Consider the following 19,933-nt stretch of genomic DNA (forward strand, 5'->3'; position numbering starts at 1 on the left):
AATTTTTTCTTTGGTTTTAATAGCAAAAGATTTGAAAGGGAGCTGAATTTTATTGAAATAGAAAGAGGAATAGCTTTAAGAAAAATGATTTGATTATTAGAAACTTATTTAATATTTTGAACGGTGCGATTATTGAAAATGATTTATTACTTGGGAATGTTTTAAAAAGGGTTTGAAAGGTGGTTAGGTTGGGACCCTTGAAGGGTGGCAAGATCCGAATTTCTGAGAAAATGCTACAAAAATTTTTACGAAACTCCGAGGCTTTGCTTAAAACATTATTTAAAAGAAAACTGGATTAAGGGTTTAAAATAGTTGATTTTTAAATTATCAAGAAAAGTACTATGTTTTAAGTTTAATCTATTGAGAAAAGATTTTTGTTTGAAGTTATAATTTGAGTTCGATTTATTAAGAAAAAGAGTTTTTATTAAACGTTACAAAATTTGATTATTTAGAAACTAATCGATTTAATATTATAGTAGATGAGTGAATAAGTGGTAGTGTGGAGGTGTAATTAATTATTTGGTGATGCGGAGGTATGTGTAATTAAGCGGTGATGTGGAGGTATGTTTAATAATGTAAGTGATACGGAGGTGTGGGTATGTAATTGGTGATGTGGAAGCATAATAAATAAAAAGGAAAGGAGAACTAATGAAGGAAATAGATACTTAAGAGGAAAAAAATGAGAAAGAATGAATAAGATAGATATTTGAAAAGTGTATGTTAAATAAGTCTTGTGCCAAAGTGCTAATGCGGAAGTGCCCGCCTAACTGATAGCCTAAGGTTGCTAATGCGAGAATGTCCGCCTGACTAATAGCCTACGGCTGCTAATGCAAAAGTGCCCGCCTAACTCATAGCCTGAGATTGTTAATGCGGGAATGTTCGTCAAACTGATAGCTCGTTTCTACCGTGATGCCAAAATATCCTAACTGACACGGGTTCATCCATGATGATAATTGTGCCTAACTGACACAGTAAGCAACCATATTCGGGGTTCGCTCCGAGTAACGTCGGGTTGCGGGGAGACAACTGACGCGTGAGCTCATGGCCTACATAGGAAAGGCATGCATCATATTGTTTGTGCATTTGCATTTGATTGTGGTTGTTATGTTATCTTGGTGACTTGCTTGTATGCTTGATTAGACATTTTACTTGCGCTGTGGACTTAATAATGTGGTGGGAGCTGATGTTTATGGTTTGGATTTAGGTATATTATTTGCAATGCTGGCTTATTTAGATATTGCGATAATTGAGAAATGTTGTTAAGAGATGAGGAATTGTTAATGTGACGGAGATTTTATTTAAGTAATGTGATTTAAAGAAAGGGTTTTACATGGCTTTAGGTAAGACTTAAGAAAGATTTCAAGGGTTTAATAAAGAAAACTGTTTCGAGTTATGAGTTAACTATTTGTATATTATTCTGTATATTTTTACGGCATTTGCTATCCCTACTGAGAACATGCGAGGACGATGTTCTCACCCCCTACAGATCGTCTGTTTCAGCGACAGGCCAGGGAATCCTTGGCGCGGAGCCGCGACTGAACATCGGAGTTTTATGTAAATATATATCCATATTTTCTGTGGTTGGTTTAGTCTTAGATTTTTTCCTCGCCATTTATTGTCTTTGATTTTTAGAGGGGTAGGACTTGTATTTGAGAATTTTGAAATAAGTCTATATATATATATATTGCTATGTGAGTATATATATTTTTGTGATTAAGATTTTTAAAGAAAAGACCTTTCATTTTCTTAATTAGAGTTTCGGTTTGTATTCGCGAAGGCTCAATATTAAATAAACGTAGTATATAAATAAAGGAATAGAGGTAAGTAACGCTTGGACTTTTAGTGTGATCATGATGTGTTAAAAGTTACGGTGTTACATTATGGTATCAGAGCAGTTTGTTCGTCCTTGATACCTAACAACTAATTTATTGCCAATGATCTTTATGATTACCATTAATAATTATTCAGTTTCCAATAAGGCCACAAGGAAAAAGGATTGGCCAAAGCCATTAAGAGAGAAAAGAAAACAATAGAAACGTGGCCTTACATGCATATATGTATATATATAACAATGACACCTAACAAAGCTTAACACCACAAATTACCATCTAATCCTTTTGCTCATCTCATAATCGAATTGAAGTTGCAAGAAAAGAAAAGAGAAGTGACCGAAAGTGAGGGAGAGAAACCGTGAAACCTCTGAGCTTTTGACTTCGATTTCTTGTGATCTGTAATTCTAATAAAAATTTTAATCCGATAAAAGTATTTGTATCTTTTTTCTTTATGTTGACTTGTTCGGTAGAAGTTTACGATAACGTAGCTCCTCTTCTCCTTGAGTCCGTCCAATTGGAGTTCTAGGAGACACAGACGATTTCTGACGTTTTTTTCTTCAGCAGTTCGGTCAGAAAACTTCTCCAGAGCTTTCGTTGATTTTGATTTCATACAGAGGTAAGTGATTTTATTTTAAAATTAATAATTTTTAATTTAAGAATTTCCAAAAAAATAGTAAATAATTGCAAATATGTTAGTAATTATAATGTTATTGCATTTAAATTTTTTACTGTGAATGATTCACTGTGTTTGTGACTGAATTTTTGGTTGAGAGTGAATGGCAATTGATTTCTTAATTAGAAGTAGTAATTTTGAGAGTTTATAAATGATTTTACAAGGATTGGAATTATATGTTGATTATTGAGAACCTTATGTTTGAAAAGTGTTGATAGAAGGCTGGTAAACTGTCGAGAAGTTATGAAAGTGAGGGAGCCCGTAAGCGTGGTGAAGTCGAGTCTTAAGGGGAGGTTTTGTCTGAGTTCTTGTAAAAATAAATGAAAAGACGATTTTGGTTAATGATTAATGTGAAAAGAACATGGTTGGAAGATTTTGTAAAGTTTGAATGAACGTGCGTAGTTTTCCTTTGGTTTTAATAACAAAAGATTTGAAAGGGAGCTAGATTTTATTGAAATAGAAAGAGACGTAGCTTTAAAGAAAACGATTTGATTATTGGAAACTTATTTAATATTTTGAACGGTGTGATTATTGAAAATGATTTGTTACTTGAGAATGTTTTCAAAAGGGTTTGAAAGGTGGTTAGGTTGGGACCCTTGAAGGGTGGCAAGATCCGAATTTCTAAGGAAATGCTACAGAAGTTTTTACAAAATTCCGAGTCTTTGCTTAAAACATTATTTAAAAGAAAACTGGATTTAGAGTTTAAAATAATTGATTTTTAAATTATCAAGAAAAGTACTATGTTTTAAGTTTAATCTATTGAAAAAAGATTTTTGTTTTAAGTTATAATTTGAGTTTGATTTATTAAAAAAAAAAGAGTTTTTATTAAACGTTACGAAGTTTGATTATTTAGAAAGTAATCGATTTAAGATTATAATAGTGAGTGAATAGGTGGTGATGCGGAGCTGTAATTGATTATTTGGTGATGTGGATGTATGTGTAATTAAGCGGTGATGTGGAGGTACATTTAATAATGTAGGTGATGCGGAGGTGTGGGTATATAATTGGTGATGTGGAAGCATAATAAAAAGAAAGGAAATGAGAACTAATGAAGGAAATAGATACTTAAGAGGAAAAGAATAAGAAAGAATGAATAAGATAGATACTTGAAAAGGGTATGTTAAATAGGTCTTATGCCAAAGTGCTAATGCGGAAGTGCCCACCTAACTGATAGCCTAAGGTTGTTAATGCGAGAATGTCCGCCTGACTGATAGCCTACGATTGCTAATGCGAAAGTGCCCGACTAACTGATAGCCTGAGATTGCTAATGTGGGAATGTTTGCCTAACTGACAGCCTGTTTCTACTATGAGGCCAAAATATCCTAACTGACACGGGTTCGCCCATGATGATAATTGTGCCTAACTAACATAGTAAGAAACCATATTCAGGGTTCGCTCCAAGTAACGTCGGGTTGCGGGTAGACAACCAACGCATGAGCTCCTGGCCTGCATAGGAAAGGCATGCATCATATTGTTTGCGCATTTGCATTTGATTGTGGTTGTTTATCTTGTTTATTTGTGGTTGTACTGTTGTCTTGGTGACTTGCTTGTATGCTTAGTTGGACATTTTACTTGTGCTATGGACTTAATAATGTGGTGGGAGCTGATGTTTATAGTTTGGGTTTAGGTTTATTATTTGCAATGCTGGCTTATTTAGATATTGCGATAATTGAGGAATGTTGTTAAGAGATGATGAATTGTTAATGTGACGGAGATTTTGTTTAAATAATGTGATTCAAAGAAAGTGTTTTACACGGCTTTAGGTAAGACTTAAGAAGGATTTTAAGGATTTAATAAGAAAACTATTTCAGGTTATGAGTTAACTATTTGTATATTATTCTATATATTTTTACGGCATTCGCTATCCCTACTGAGAACATGCGAGGACGACGTTCTCACCCTCCTACAGATCTTCTGTTTCAGCGACAGGCTCGGGAATCCTTGGTGTGGAGTCGTGACTGAATTTCAGAGCTTTATGTAAATATATATCTGTTATTTCTGTAGTTGGTTTAGTCTTAGATTTTTTCCCTCGTCATTTATTGTCTTTTATTTTTAGAGGGGTAGGACTTGTATTTGAGAATCTTGGAATAAGTCTATATATATATTGCTATGTGAGTATATATATTTTTGTGATTAAGAGTTTTAAAGTAAAGACCTTTCATTTTCTTAATTAGAGTTTCGGTTTGTATTCGCGAAGGCTCAATATTAAATAAACGTAGTATATAAATAAAGAAATGACACCAGATATATCCTGGTTCAGCTACTAGGTGCAATGTAGCCTACATCCAGTCTCTATCACAACAATGATGGAATTTCACTATCTTTTTCAAGATTACAAACACCAATTCTTCCCTAGGATCTACCCAATCCTATTAAGGACAAATTCAGATTCTAACCCCAATTTGAATTTGAATAGGACTCAAACCCTAGCTTTCAAACTGCAAAATGCTAACCCAACTTGCAAGGGAATCCCACAGGATCATGACTCACAACAGAATGATGTACAAAGAAACTCTGAGACATCTTATGACTTTTTCTCTAATTTTGCTCACTGCCTTTTACCTCTCATTGGCTTTCTCTTACGAACCTCACCATGTTTGCCTTTTACCATGAGACTCAGACAGATAAAACTAAGAAAAAGAAAACTAAATGAACATCATTGAAGGAGAACTCAGGCAGCTTTTGGGTAGCTATGAGAGCTCTGTGATTTTTCACTTACTCTCCTTACCTTCAACCCTTAGCCGTTTACCCTTGATATAGAAGAGTGAAGTTTCCAAAGTTGAAGCTTGTTCAACCCTCACACTTTCTTTCTTCTTCAACTTCAGAGTAGCAGCGGCTTCAACAGAGAGGAGAGAGAGAACCATGGCTGTTGCATGCATGCTCACCTCTTCTCTCTCATCCTTTTTCTTCAAGGTCCTTGAATCTTGACCATTGAGCTTGACTTTGTCCCCAAGTTTTGATTCTGACCATTGATGTGGTTTTGACCCAAGATGACTTCACTTTCTCCATTGTTACCTCTTCCATGCTTGAGACCTTGAAGCTTTCTTCTTTGTTCCTTGTTATAGCACAAATGAAGAAATAAATTTTTTGTGTGTTTTGACCGAGAGAGTAGCTATAGTTTGTAGCCTTCTTTTCTTCACTTTATTTGGCAAAGATATTTTTGCCTTTCTTCAAAATCTAATCTTTAAACCTTCCATTTTCTTCTTTCTTTTTCTTGGATGAACTCATGATGTGACCGAAGCAAGAGAGAGGAGAGAGAAGAGAGAAACTTTTGGTGGAAGCTTTGAATGAAATTAAATCAAATTGAATTCCAAGTTCCAATTACCAAAGGATGGAGTAACCGAAGCATGCTTTGAGAACCTTGGGCCATTTCCTTCTTTTCTTTTATTTTGGATTAAAGATATTGATGGACCAAAAGTAGTGTTGATTTGGGCTTTGCATTTGTTTCTTGGGCCAATTGATTTTACTACCCTTTAAAGTTTAGCCACATGATTTGAAATAAATTTGTATTAGGCTAAACTTCTTTAATGGTCAAACTGGACTTGCAATAACTAAGCCAAGAGAAAAATTAATTTTCTTTCCTGCACACAAACCAAATTCATCAAACAAACAATTGAAAATATTTTAATAAACATATAATTAATATTTTAATAACACTTTTAATAATGTTTGTTCATCATTTTAATTTAACATAAGTTTTCCAAACTCAACATTCTCATTCTTTCGTACCTAAAGACTGGTAGAGACCCTCATATGCCCTTGTTCTTACTTCACTTATAGCCACTTTTGTCTCTTTCTTAGCCGTCTTATATTTTTTTCCAATTATCTATATTGCGGCACAAATACCATTCTTTAAAACACTTCCTTTTTGCCTTTATCTTTTCTTGTACATGCGCATTCCACCACCAGGACTCCTTGTCTCTTGGTCCTATCCCTCTAGATTAGATTCATCAATTTTTTTTTTTTTTGCTATTTTTCTAATAATTTTGCCATCTCCCTCCACCTCTCCTCCGCATTTCCATCCCCTTCCCATTTTACCTATTCTCCTACCCGTTTTAGGGAGCTTTTTTATTCCTCACCTTTCATCCACCACCACCTCGTTCTTGGATTCTTTGTATGATATCTTTTCCTTAACTTTTACTCAAAGCGAAAATCTATGACGAGCATCCTATGTTGTGTTATTAAACTCTCTCTCAGAATAATTTTATAATTAATGCAAAATTTTCAGTCGACTCTCCTCAACAAGAAGAAGTCGATTTGAGAGCTTGTCATGCCACTCCTATAGGTTATAAGATGTTCGTCTCTCTTTTTAAAACATGTATTTGCGATGAGAATGTCAAAGGTTGAGAAAAAATCCAAAATAGTTTTACCTTCGGTATTGACCATCTCGAAACTATGGCCTTCATGAATACTTCCATATCCAATCACTTCTCTTCCAACATGGCCATTTAAATCTCCTCCTAAGAAAATCTTATCTCCCAAAAGTATGTCATGGACCAAACTCTCTAGATCCTCCCAAAACCTTATCTTGTATTGCTCGTCCAAACCCACTTGCGGTGCATACACTAATCACATAAAAAATATCTCCTTCCACTACAAGTTTGATAGAGATGATTCGATCACCCACCCTCTTGACATCCACTACGTCCTTCTTCCACTGCTTATCCACGATAATACCTACCCCATTCATATTCTTCACATTTCCTGTATACCAAAGTTGAACCCGGAGGTATCCAACTCCCCTTCGTGCTAATCCATTTTGTTTTCCGTAGGCACATGATGTTAATCTTCCTCCTTGTCATGGTATCCACCACCTTCATAGATTTTCTTATTAGAGTGCCTATGTTCCATATCCAAAATCTCAACCTTCTATCGCTCCGATCTTTACCTTTACATTTTTCTTTGTGAACTAGCTTTTTTACCCTTGTCTGTTCACAAAAATGCAGGAATCCTTATTCATTTAACACTACACCCGAACAATGATGCAGTGGCTCTTGCTCATTTAACACTGTACGCAAGCCATACAGTGCGTTGCTTCCGGAGAACGACCTAACTTTAGCGCAATAACATCTTTGATCCATGTCATGAAGATTCAACTAAGTTTTTATGTTGGCTGTCGAAGGCCTAACACAACCCTCCTCCTTTATTCGGACTTGGAATCGCTATGTACCGCAGGTATAACATAGGTGGAGTTTGGGTTAAAAGAGAAACATTTATAAAATAAATAGAAGCACAAAATAGCTAACCTCAACTAAATAAAATTACAGAATCACACAAAAAAAGACCACCAAGCAAACACGATCCCAGTTGTAAGGCACAAACAGAGAAATCCACAACATTTTGATTCAGCTTGACTCGCTTAGCATAAAATTCAAACTCAAACCTCAGACTTAAAAATGTTAAAGTATGACTTCATTTAAATGAAAAAGACTACTATGGACAAAAGAGAACTAAGAAGCAAGAACCATAAAAAGGAACATACATATTAAACAAAACAATAAAAACAAAGCAACTAAAACCCCCCTCAGAACCAATCATAATCTAATCTAAAGCTCAAAACCCATTATCTAAAAGTCATCAAAATATACTAAATTGTATTATTGTAGCCAGCTACACAAGAAGGCTCTGAACTTTGTAATAAAACATAAAACAGTACCAAATTAATTTTACAGAGAAATTCCTAGGAATGGGTGAGATGGAGTTGCGGTGCGACGAGGCAAGGCAAGACAATGTGTTCATTGATGGCGAACGAGCAAAGCAGAGCACCGTCAACAACGTAAAGGGACGACAACCACTAAACAACGGACGACGACCACACCACGAATAACGACATCACAATTCGACGGAGGAGAAACGCGGCTAGACGGAAACTTCGGCGAAGAATTTAGGATTGGCTAGGGTTCTTTGGTTTTCGGACAAAATGCCAAGGTTTTTTTATATTTTAAAAATATGGAACTATCCTCAATTAGGTATTTTAACTCAATTATGAGAATATTTATTTTTTTAATAGAATATTTTATTATTTTAAACGTTTTTGTTACGGTAGAGATTAAATTAAAAAGATTAACGTATAAAGATTCAATTGAAAAAAAAAGAAAATATAAAATCTAATTGAGAATTAATAAAACTATAAAGACTTATAGAATAATTAAACCTTCTTTTAATTGGATGTTCTTCTAACTTTCTTTAAAACATTCAATTTAATTAAGTTCGAGTTCTATTTATTTTATTGATTTTATAGTTCTCTATTTCATATCGTTGTTTCTAATTACGTCTATTCTAGTAAGACTACTAACCTATCGAAATTTCCTCGTCTATGCCACATTAAACTTGGTTGTTTTTTTTTTTTTTCCACTTTTTGCTGTCCAGCAATTCTTTTCATTAACAATTAAATTAAGGGTTTTAAACTCAAAATTTTTTAGTTAAGTTATAAATAATATATCATTTCAATTGTCTAGTGATATGCTAACCTATACTATGTATTAAAGATATAAAAAAGGTTGGTGTACAACTTTTTTCAATAAATACAGTAGTGCATGTTAAAATAACACTTTTTTTTCTTTATTTGTAAAATATATATTTTCTTCTCTCATAGTTTTTAAAAAATCCCTCTTTAATCTATTTTAATTTTTTTGTATTAACTAATGTTAATTTTATCCATTTTTTAAGAAAAAATAAATTATTTTTTTACAAAAATACCCTTTAACAAAAATTTTATTTTTTCATTAAATTTTGCTTACCAAAATACTCTTTAATAAATTATTTTTTATTGATTAAACTGTATTTTTACTAAAATATTTTTTAAAAACTATTTTTTAACTTTAATTTTTTAAATATGATTTTGTTAGGATTTAGGACAAGTTCGTGTACCCCGGCAAACTCTATAATTTTTATAGAGTTCGTCTCATTCCGGCGAATTTCACTCAAACAGCTTAGTTAATTTAAATTCTTAAGTTTCACAATAGACAATGACAACCATTATCATCGTCTCCAGAGTATATAGAAGTACACAAGAGTACACAGGAATAAGTTATATTTTTATTAGGAAAATAATATTTTTTTAATTTATAATAAAAAAATCCTTGTTAAATATGACTTCTTCTCGTATATGTGTATTTCTGAGATGATAATGGCTTTTTCTTATTGTCTGTTTACTTTGTTTGTGCACTCCTATATACTTTTGGTAACGATGATAATGGCTTAAAAATTTAAGTTTCGTTAGTTTTGGAGAGAATTGGGGAAAAAGTTCGCCGAGATTAGGCGAACTCTATAAAATTAATGAAGTTCGTCGGTGGGTCAAGCGAACTCTATACAAAATATTTAGGGTTTGTATAGGTGACCTTCTAAGAAAATATCTTTTTTTCGAGTTATCTTTTTTCAAAAGATCTTATGAAAAAGTAAAAATAATTTTATGTTTTGATATCTCATGTAAAAGGATCTTTTTATCTATCAATTATGTTTGGGTATAACAATATAAAAGTACTTTTTGTTTATTTATTATATGAAAAATATTTTCTTTCTAAGAAAAAAGATTAAACTACAATTTGTACCCACGAAAGTTGAAAACGCTGACATATCTACCCATAGAAAAAGGAAATTACCATTTGTACCCATAAAATATGGATTTCGCATAACAAAATTATCCAAATACTAAATAAATTACCTAAAATCCCTAAAATACCCTTATCTTCACCACCACACCACCTCCTTCACCCAATCACCTTCTTAACCCTAACCCTCTTCACCCAACCACCACTCTTCTTTCCCTTCCTAATCTCAAATCCCACCACCACCCTCTTCACCCAGCCACCACCCCTCTTTCCGTTTCTAACACACTCTCACCATTAAGTCGAAAACCTCAGCTTCATGTTCTGCGTAATAGAGCCCTCTCTTCTTCCGACTAAACTCAACTTCAGGGCTCAGAGCTTGAGCTACAATGGCGGCGAAGAAGCAGAATGATGGAAGCACCAAGAAGAGGAAGCGGATTTCAGCTTCGGACTCTAATGCGAAGCATTACATGAATCCCATTCTAAGGCTCCTAAACTCTCTGCCTCTAAGAAACCCTTCAAATCCCTCAAAACACGCAAACCAGACGCTGTTCCTAAAGACAAGACCAAGAAGGCTCCCCTTATAGGTCGAGAACGTCATCTTCATGCTAAGGTCTTAAAACGTTACCAATTTGCTTTCAAATGCATTTGAATCTATGTTTTATTATTGTTATGAATCGGTGGAACATTTTGTTGTTTGATTTCAGGAACTTGCGGAGGCTAGGAAAAAGAAGAAGAAGCGCCATTTCACTCTTGAGCAAGTTTTACTTTGGAATTTTGTATAACTCAAGGCTGGTGACAGAAGCTCTGCAAAAGATGAAGGGAAAATTCCTGAAATTGCAGGCCCGCCTCGCCATCTGCAAGGTCTGCTGGAACGGCGGTTGCTTCGACTCTGACATTCTCGCAGCTTTTGATGCCGCCGTCGCCGATAAGGTAGCGTGAAGAGGAGGGTCTCTGACGCGGTAGGCTCTGGTTTGAGGCCGATGGTGATGGTGGCGAGGAGAAGCTGGCGCGGTACTCCTGGGCTGGCGGAGTTCCGCGACGTTGCTAGCGGAGAAGGGTGAACGATGATGAGGAGGGTGAGACGGTGGTTTGTGGTTGATGCTGGGATTGGGTGGCTGAGAACATTGAGAGAGAGAGGAGGGAGGAAGGAGATGATAGTGTGGAGAGAAGGGTAATTTAGGGATTTTAGATAATTTTTTAGGGTTTGGATAATTTTGTCTGTAAAAACATTTTTTTATGGGTACAAATGGTAATTTCCTTTTTCTATGGGTAGATATATCAGCGTTTTCAACTTTCGTGGGTACAAATAGTAGTTTACTCAAGAAAAAAAAAAGATCTTTTAAAAAAAGATAGCTTCTCAAAAAAAGATTTTTTTTTCTAATATTTTACTTTTACTACTAGAAATTTGTCAAATACGCTAAAAAATAAAAAAATATTTTTTCATTAAAAAAAATATTTTTTTATCAAGATAATAGTATCCAAACAAACACTTAAAAAATAAAGTTAAAAAATAAATTTCAAAAAATAATTATTTTTTTATTTTATTTCAGAAAAAATAAAAAAAAATTTCCTTATAGCAAAAATAAGAGAAAAAAAATCTCACTTCGGTGGAAATACATATAGTCTGTGATTGTGACGGTCAGTGAGCTCACAATCACCGTCAGATATTTATCTGCTGCTATTCAGAAATATTTGTCTACTACTTCCTCATTTTCTGCCATTCTTTGGCATCATTTCATAATATCTTCTTCTATCTAGTGTTAATTTACATTTCTAGACATACGAACCTGGTGCAAGTGCAATGTACCTACATGGCTGCATCCACATTTCTTGACCGTACCTTTATCACAATTTTCTCTATCTACATTACACGCTCCTTGTAATAATTTTCCTTTACTACTCTTTTCTTTTTAGGTTGACTGATAATTTTATGTATTTGGACTTAAAATTATATTTTAACATTAAATTCCCGATGAACCTAACCTTAAATGAAGGAGTATAACATATAAAATTAACGATTTTCATGAAAAAGGAGTATAACATATAAAATTATTTTTCATTAAAAGACTTGGCTTTCTTTTTTCGAAAATATAAATGTACTTTTTTAGTTTTTTACAGTATTTTTCAACTGGTCAAAAATTAATTTATGAAAAAGGAGTATAACATATAAATTTCGAATTTTAACTCTTATTTATATGAATTAGTAAATTAAATACTAGTCCAATGCAAGTTATATAAATGATGTAGTTAGCTCATTAGAGATGTATATAATTAGCATCTATCACAATCAAGGAGTTTCATTCAGAAGAACACAGAAACAAGCACAAGAACAAGAACAACTATGTCATCAGAATCAGCAGCTAAAGTTACTTCCATTTTCGTGTACCCTGTCAAATCATGCCGTGGAATTTCAGTTTCTCATGCTGCTCTTAGTCCTTATGGTAAAACCAATACATGCATGTTATATGTACTAGTAAGTACTAGTCTATATAGCAATAATGACATTGTAACATTATTTGATAGGATTTAGATGGGATCGAAATTGGTTGGTGGTGAATGAAAGAGGGAGAGGATACACTCAAAGGGTTGAGCCAAGGCTTGCTTTGGTTGAAGTTGAAATGCCAACTGAGGCATTTGATGAAGGCTGGGAGCCTACAAAGGATTCTTTTATTGGTAACAATTAAGATTAATTACAGTTTCTTGAATTAGGCCTTTTAATTACTGTGATTAGTTCTAATCTTGAATGAAGAATTGCTGAATTAAAATGTTGATTATGACTTATTATCAAGTGTTACTGTCTTGGATATGATTGTTACTTGTTAGTGTTGAAAGCACCTGGGATGCAACCTCTCAAAATTAGCTTGTGTAAAGAACATGAAGTAGCAGATGGTGTTTCTCTATGGGATTGGAGTGGATCTGCCTGGCATGAGGGACCAGAAGCAGCAAAGTGGTTCTCAGATTATTTAGGAAAAACCAGTGCACTGATTCGCTTCGATATCGGTAGGCCATTGAGTTTGTGTATCTTTAAGCCCTATTTGGTAACTGTCTCAAGACAGAAATATAAACAGATAAACAAACTAAATGTGTTTGTTATGGACTTTATTAATGCAGAGTCACAGGCTAGACTCGCAGATCCGGAATACTATCATAATAAACAAAAGGTCCTTTTTACTGATGGTTATCAATACTTAATTGCATCTCAGGTTAGTTAGTGTTTTCAAATTCAATGAAGTCTAAATTCAATTTCCAATTGAAACTTTTATATCAATGTTTTTGTGTCACATGTAACTTTCAGGGATCATTGGATGTAGTAAACCAGCATGCTTCAGAACCCATACCTATAAATCGTTTTAGAGCCAAGTACTGATTTTTAACATGCCTTTTTCTAGTTTAACTCCTTCAAGGGAAAACCTTTTAAAGTTAGTAGCATTCTTGCTACTAATCATTTCTTCATCACTGGGGATCTTAGCTTATTGGGTCATGAACCCTAATGGTTGGATTGGATACACAATAACTGTTCCTATATGGTTCTTGGCCACTCTAGGAATGTCACTGTTTTTGACTCAGCAAAGGGTGCCGAGAGTTTGGGGAGTTCCACTTGTTCCATGGCTGCCATCAATGTCAATTGCAATAAATATCTTCCTAATGGGGTCTTTGGATTCATCAGCATTCACAAGATTTGGGGTATGCACTGGGGTGATGTTGATCTACTACTTTTTCTTTGGACTCCATGCAACTTACGACGTGGCTCATCAATAAGAAAACTCCATGCATGGCCATTCTCTCATCTGTTATATACTATTTGAAGAAGAATTCCCCTCCCCATGTATGAAATACTGTGTTCTAATATGATGATCAAATTAGAAATAAGAACAGATGAAATTTGATACTTGATAGCTTTGTAAAGGCTTATTCAAGTCAACAGCATATATGGACCTCCATCTGTTTAGTCTTTCTATATGAGCGACACTTTCAGAAGAAGAATAATAAGCTAATTGATAAGTTAATACCTCTGGTTTAGCTCTAAAATTCACGGTACTTAGGAGAGTAAGTCTCAACTATTTTTGTGGACTTGGTGTAGGAGTAGAAATAGGTGAAAACCTAGTGAATTGGTTTCTAAAAATGCTTTATGAACATTTAAAATCAATCGCTAAATATTTGTGTATATTTATTTGGGTTAATAATTTTTTTTTGAATCAACATAAGCTCAACACACTAATGTGGAGCAACGAAAGAAACAACAAAGACTTAGAAAATACATAAATTTTGAAGCTTTCTGCAATGCCTCAACCACCTAAAGTATCACTCTTAGTCCATTCGTTGTAACTCAGAATCGCCTTTCTTATTACGAAGTCCACACCTGTTTCCTTATTATTAAAAATCCTAGCATTGCGTTCCATCCAAATGTTCCAAATAACTGCAAAGAAACCCGGCAACCATTTCTTCTGATCTTGTTTCCGCTTATACCTACCGATCCATCTCTCAAACAGTTCCCTTATGGTTCCAGGGATAGGCCACACCTCTCCAAACGACCTCAACCAACTATCCCACACCTGTCATGTTATCTCACATAGAAGAAATAGATGCTCCACCGACTCTACCTCCTTTTTGCAAAGTACACAAAGATTATCACTGGGCCTAATAATTCCTATTCTACTCAATCTCTCCTTGGTACTCACTCTGCCAATAAGTACAAACCACCCAAACAGCTCGATCCTCGGCGGTACCACTCCTCTCCAAACAGAACTTGTGAAACTGTAACTCGTTATCTCATCTGACAGATTCTCCGACTGTAGGACCTTCACAACAGACTTGGTAGAGAATACTCCTTTACTATCAAACTTCCAGACCATATTATCATCTTTTCCATCTGTCAATTTCACCTGTCTTAGCCGCTCATGGAGTTGGTGGACAAGTTCCAGCTCCCATTGGAATAACTCTCTCCGCCACTGAAAGTTCCATATCCACTCAAGCCCATCCCAAAATCCACAATCCCCTACCATCGAACCTTGCTGATTCGAAATAGAGTATAGTCTTGGAAATGCCACCTTCAATGGGCCACCTTGCAGCCAGTTATCTTCCCAAAATCGGGTACTCCTCCCATTCCCTACTTCCATCGCCATACCCGTAGTCATTTTGTCCTTTATCCTCTGCTCTCTAATGTTCAACTGACATATGTCTTTCCAGGGTCCTCTTTTAACCGGTAACTGCTGATTTACTAGCATTACAGCAGGATTCAGGTTGTTGCACGAGCATACTATCCTTTTCCACAAGGGGCACTCCTCTTTAGAAAAACGCCACCACCACTTGAACAAGAGCGCTGTGTTCCGGATCACCGCATCCCCCACCCCCAAACCCCCAGCCTTTTTTGGTGCTTGAACCAACTCCCACTTAACTAACGGAATACCATCATTACCGTCTCCCTTACACCACATAAATCGCCTTTGCAGGGCAATCAGATTATCCGCAACCGCTTTCGGCATCTTATACAGACTGAGGTAGTAAATAGGAAGGCTATTCAGCACCGATTTAATAAGCACAAGCTTACCCGCTTTGGTTAGTACCTTTGCTTTCCATAGACTGAGTTTCTCTTCCACCTTGTCAATTATCGGTTTCCAAGTCTTCACCAAACGAGGATTTGCACCCAAAGAGATCTCGAGATACCTCACGGGTAGTACCGCTTGCCTGCATCCCAGCTCCCCACATACTTGACTTCTCAAAATTAATGCTCAGCCCTGACATCAACTCAAAACACCTCAACAGTCTCCTATATTTGACTATTGTCTCTGTCACCGGGGGGCAGAACAATATCGTATCATCCGCAAATTGTAAGTGCGACAATTCGATATGCTCTCCTCCGACCAATAGCGGTTCAATGTGCCCGTTCCTTACAGCTTCTCCCACCATCCGATTTAACACATCTACGACCAACACAAACAGAAATGGAGAAAGGGGATCCCCTTGCCTGAGACCTCTTCCCATTTTGAATGGCTTAGATGGTGACCCATTTACCAGAATAGACATGGTAGCCGTGCTGACACACTCCTTCACCCAATTCCTCCAACGCTGTCCAAATCCCATTTTCTGTAACACTATATCCACAAAACTCCATCTGACTCTATCATACGCTTTATGAAAATCCAGCTTAATGATCGCCGCTTTCCTCCTCCGTGCCTTGAGCCAATTAACTGTCTCACAAGCTATGAGAGCACCATCATGAATTTTTCGACCTTTCACAAATGCAGTCTGAGTCTCACCCACCAATCCCGGCATAACTGACCTCATTCTTCTCACCAACACCTTTGAGATCACCTTGTACACACATCCTACCAAGCTAATCGGCCGAAAATCCTTGATCTCCTTAGCACCCAGAAATTTTGGGGCCAGTGTCACCCATGTTGTATTCACATCTGCTGGTAACGTTAGCCTTTGAAAGAAATCCATTACTGCCGCCGTGAACTCCTAACCAATCTCGTCCCAGCATTTCTTAATAAAATTCATATTGTATCCATCACTACTTGGGACCTTCGACGAGTCACAATCCCAAACTGCCTCCCTAATTTCCTCTGCAGACGGAAAAACCTCCAAAGCTTCTGCCTCAGCTCTATCAATTTGCTTCAACAAACCATCCTGAATACCTATACTTGGTGCATACTCCTGATGATACAACTCCTTATAGAATCCCCTAATTGCATGCGTTATTCTTGCCTGATTCCTCACAAGCCGGCCCTGGATCATCAGAGCATCAATCCTGTTGTTCTTCCTTCTAGCCGATGCAATAGAGTGAAAGTACCGGGTATTTCTGTCCATGTCCTTCACATGTTTAGACCGAGACATCTGTTTCTAATGAGTTTCCTTCCTAATGTACCACCTTTCACAAAATCTCACCAACGCCTTCCTTCTAGCCTCCGTTGTATCATCATAAATCCCTTCACTAACCTCCTCATCCAGCTTCCTGATCTCATCCTCAAACTTTTGCAGTCTGTTATCCATATCACTGAAGTTATCCTTGTGCCATTGCCTCAATGGTGTCGTCAAGGCCTTCAGTTTACCAAGGAATGGCCCTCCGCCTAAAGCCCGCCATTCATTTTTGACCGTCCTTAGAAAGCCCTCATGGGTAAACCAGGAATCCAGACTCCTGAACGGTCTAGGCCCCCCTCTAACTTTTGTATCCTCCACAATCAACGGGCAATGATCTGACAAGCCCCTTGGGCCACCTTTCAGCCTAATGTCAGGAAACTCCTCCACCCATTCAACACTAACCAGCACCCTATCAATTCTGCTACAAGATTGACCCCTGAACCAAGTGTACTTCCTATCCGTAAGGGGGAGATCCACCAGCTGCATATCTTGCACCCAACTCTTGAAGTCTTCCGCTGACCCCGGCAAACTCTTTAACCCTTTTCGATCATCAGCTTGCAAAATCTCATTAAAGTCTCCCAACAAACAGAAAGGAACTTGGCATAAGCCTGCAACATAACTCAATTCCTCCCACACCACCCACTTTGCCTCCCTCCCATGTGCCCCGTATACCAAACAGTAAGCACACTGAAAATTATTCTGTGTTATCACTCCCTCAATACACAACCACCTCTCCCCTTTATAACAGTTCCTTTTCTGAAACATGTTATCATCCCACATCAACAAAAGCCCCCCGGCAGCCCCAACAGATTCCACAAACTCCCAACCAACAGTACTATTTCCCCAAATCCTGCTAACATCATATTTTGAAATACCCTCTCTTTTTGTTTCTAGCAAACCTAACATGTTTAAGTTATATTTTTTCTTCAACGTTCTGACCATGCTCAACTTACCATCCCCCCTTAAACCCCTAATATTCCAACAGCTCACAATCATTTAACCAAATTATTGCTCACCTTATGTTTGTTCTTTGGACGACTCCTTCTTGCCTTTTCTTTTTGTTTCGCCAACTTCCGCTTTTTCGCTATTTCTTCATTCTGAGCTTGCAATATACTCATGATATCCACGTCCTCATCATATAACTCAGCGCCAGATTCCACCGCCAGTGCCCATGTAACCTCATTCTCTTTTGTCTGTGCTTCCATAGACATCCTGCCATCCTCTCCCTCTGTGAGTCGCTCTTTGCCAGTTTCATCAACGTTTGCATCCATGTTTCCAGCGTTTTCTGCATTCTCACCCAAACCTTGTTCAGCCACCTCTTCTCCGTTTTCATTTGCAACATTTCCAACAATTTCCTTTGTCATGAGCAACCGTGTATCCTCCTCCACCCTACTGCCATTGAGAATCCCCTCCCTGTCCGTACGAATCTGCACCATGCCCTCAGAACAGACACTAGTCTCCTCCCTCCCCACCGTCTCTCCTCCAACCTCCACACCCACTCCCAGTCGCGCTTCCTTCTCACTTCGTTGCCAAGCATTCGCACCTGCCTCCAGGACAGCCGGCCACCGTCCCTGCTCCAACGGCTTGGCCCGTCCGTCGTCCCCCGCCCCTCCATGGATTGTCACCCCCACATCTCACCCTTCGCAGCCAGGCACAGTAACAGAACCTCGCGCCGCCCTCCTATCCTCTACACACACCGCCTTCTCCTGTACACAACCCTACCGATCAATCTCGCCTTCCTCAACAGCAGCCGGCCCCCATCCCTGCGAGGATTGCCCGTCCCGGACTGCGTCCCTCGCCACACACACAATATTGGTCTCTGCTGTTCGCCCTAGACGCCTACCCTCAGCCGCAGCAGCCCGCTGAACCCTATTCTCTGTCCGCCCCGGTTCCAAACGGGTCATGGCAACCCGGTCCGCTTCTGTCCAGCCCAATATAGGCCCACCCCGTGTCTCCCATGCTACCTGCAGCCCCTCATCCTCCCGTCCCCCACTCCTTTGCTTAGTTAATGTTGGGCTTGTGATTTCATGGCCCAACCCACAACTCTCTAAGCAGCGTCCAACTTTAGCCCTTAATGGCTTGTCCTTCTGTACTAGTCCAGCACATGGCCCGTTAGTACCACTAACCCTTTCTTCCCCATAACTGAACCCCTGTGTAACCGTTCTGTCAGAATCTCCTTCCTCACTTCCACCAAATCTCTGCATAACCCCCTCCCCATTATTTTGGGTACTACTCACCGAATCTGTTGCTTCTCCAATCTTTTTGAACTTTAAAAATTCAACGTTTATATCATTCAAAAGTACTTCTGAATTTACTATCCTGCCCTTCTCTTGGTCCCTCTTCTGTTCATTGCCGGTAATTAGGTATGCCGCCGGGTCCCGCACCACCTCCTCCTTCCTCAGGCTATGGTCACCATCCCCGTCGACAGCTCTCCCTTTGTAGACCTGCATCTCCTCCTCGGAATTCCCAGGCCCACCAGCCGTCCACCCCATCTCTTTCACAAATATTGTAACCTCCTTCGTCCCAACAGCAAGCCTTACCCATTCCCTAATTTCATCAAACACGTACGTATCTACTTGAATCCTTCCTACCCGAAGTGACGCCCCTGCTCCTGTTGGAATAGCACAGTGGAGAACGTCTCCCCATAGGCTTCCAACCATTTTGAATGTGTCTGACGACCATACATGAAGCGGCATTCCGTAACACTCCAGCCATACTCTGCGAGACCCACCGCGTTCTGTTTCCTCCCATCGCCGGACTCGATGAAAAACTTGTAGCAGAGAATCCATTTTAAACGTGTACGCCTCAGCAGAATGCTCCACCGTATCAAACGTCAATAATACTTTATTCTCCCCGATCTCCCGAACATCTTCCACATGAGACACATTTGTGTGAATTACCCTCTTCAAGGATCTGGCGTCCTGACGTTTCAGTGTGTACCCCACTAAGCTCCTAGCCAACCATTCCATATTTGCTGCTACAACAGGTACTTCAATCCTTTTCGCACACCCATTGCC

At 37.8% G+C, this 19,933-nt stretch overlaps 1 protein-coding gene across 1 annotated transcript in view; it reads left to right on the plus strand.

Annotated features, from left to right (window-relative positions):
* LOC107639101 (mitochondrial amidoxime-reducing component 1) overlaps nucleotides 12,258–19,933 on the plus strand; it is a gene marked incomplete at its 3' end in the record, with an annotated part of 15,664 nt that continues 7,988 nt past the window's right edge. Inside the window, 5 exon segments of the mRNA XM_016342520.1 lie at nucleotides 12,258–12,496; nucleotides 12,579–12,728; nucleotides 12,879–13,055; nucleotides 13,167–13,258; nucleotides 13,351–13,415. Of these exon segments, the coding sequence (XP_016198006.1) occupies nucleotides 12,397–12,496; nucleotides 12,579–12,728; nucleotides 12,879–13,055; nucleotides 13,167–13,258; nucleotides 13,351–13,415 (584 nt within the window).

Source organism: Arachis ipaensis, chromosome B04 (genome assembly GCF_000816755.2).
Source record: "Arachis ipaensis cultivar K30076 chromosome B04, Araip1.1, whole genome shotgun sequence".
Taxonomy (NCBI): domain Eukaryota; kingdom Viridiplantae; phylum Streptophyta; class Magnoliopsida; order Fabales; family Fabaceae; genus Arachis; species Arachis ipaensis.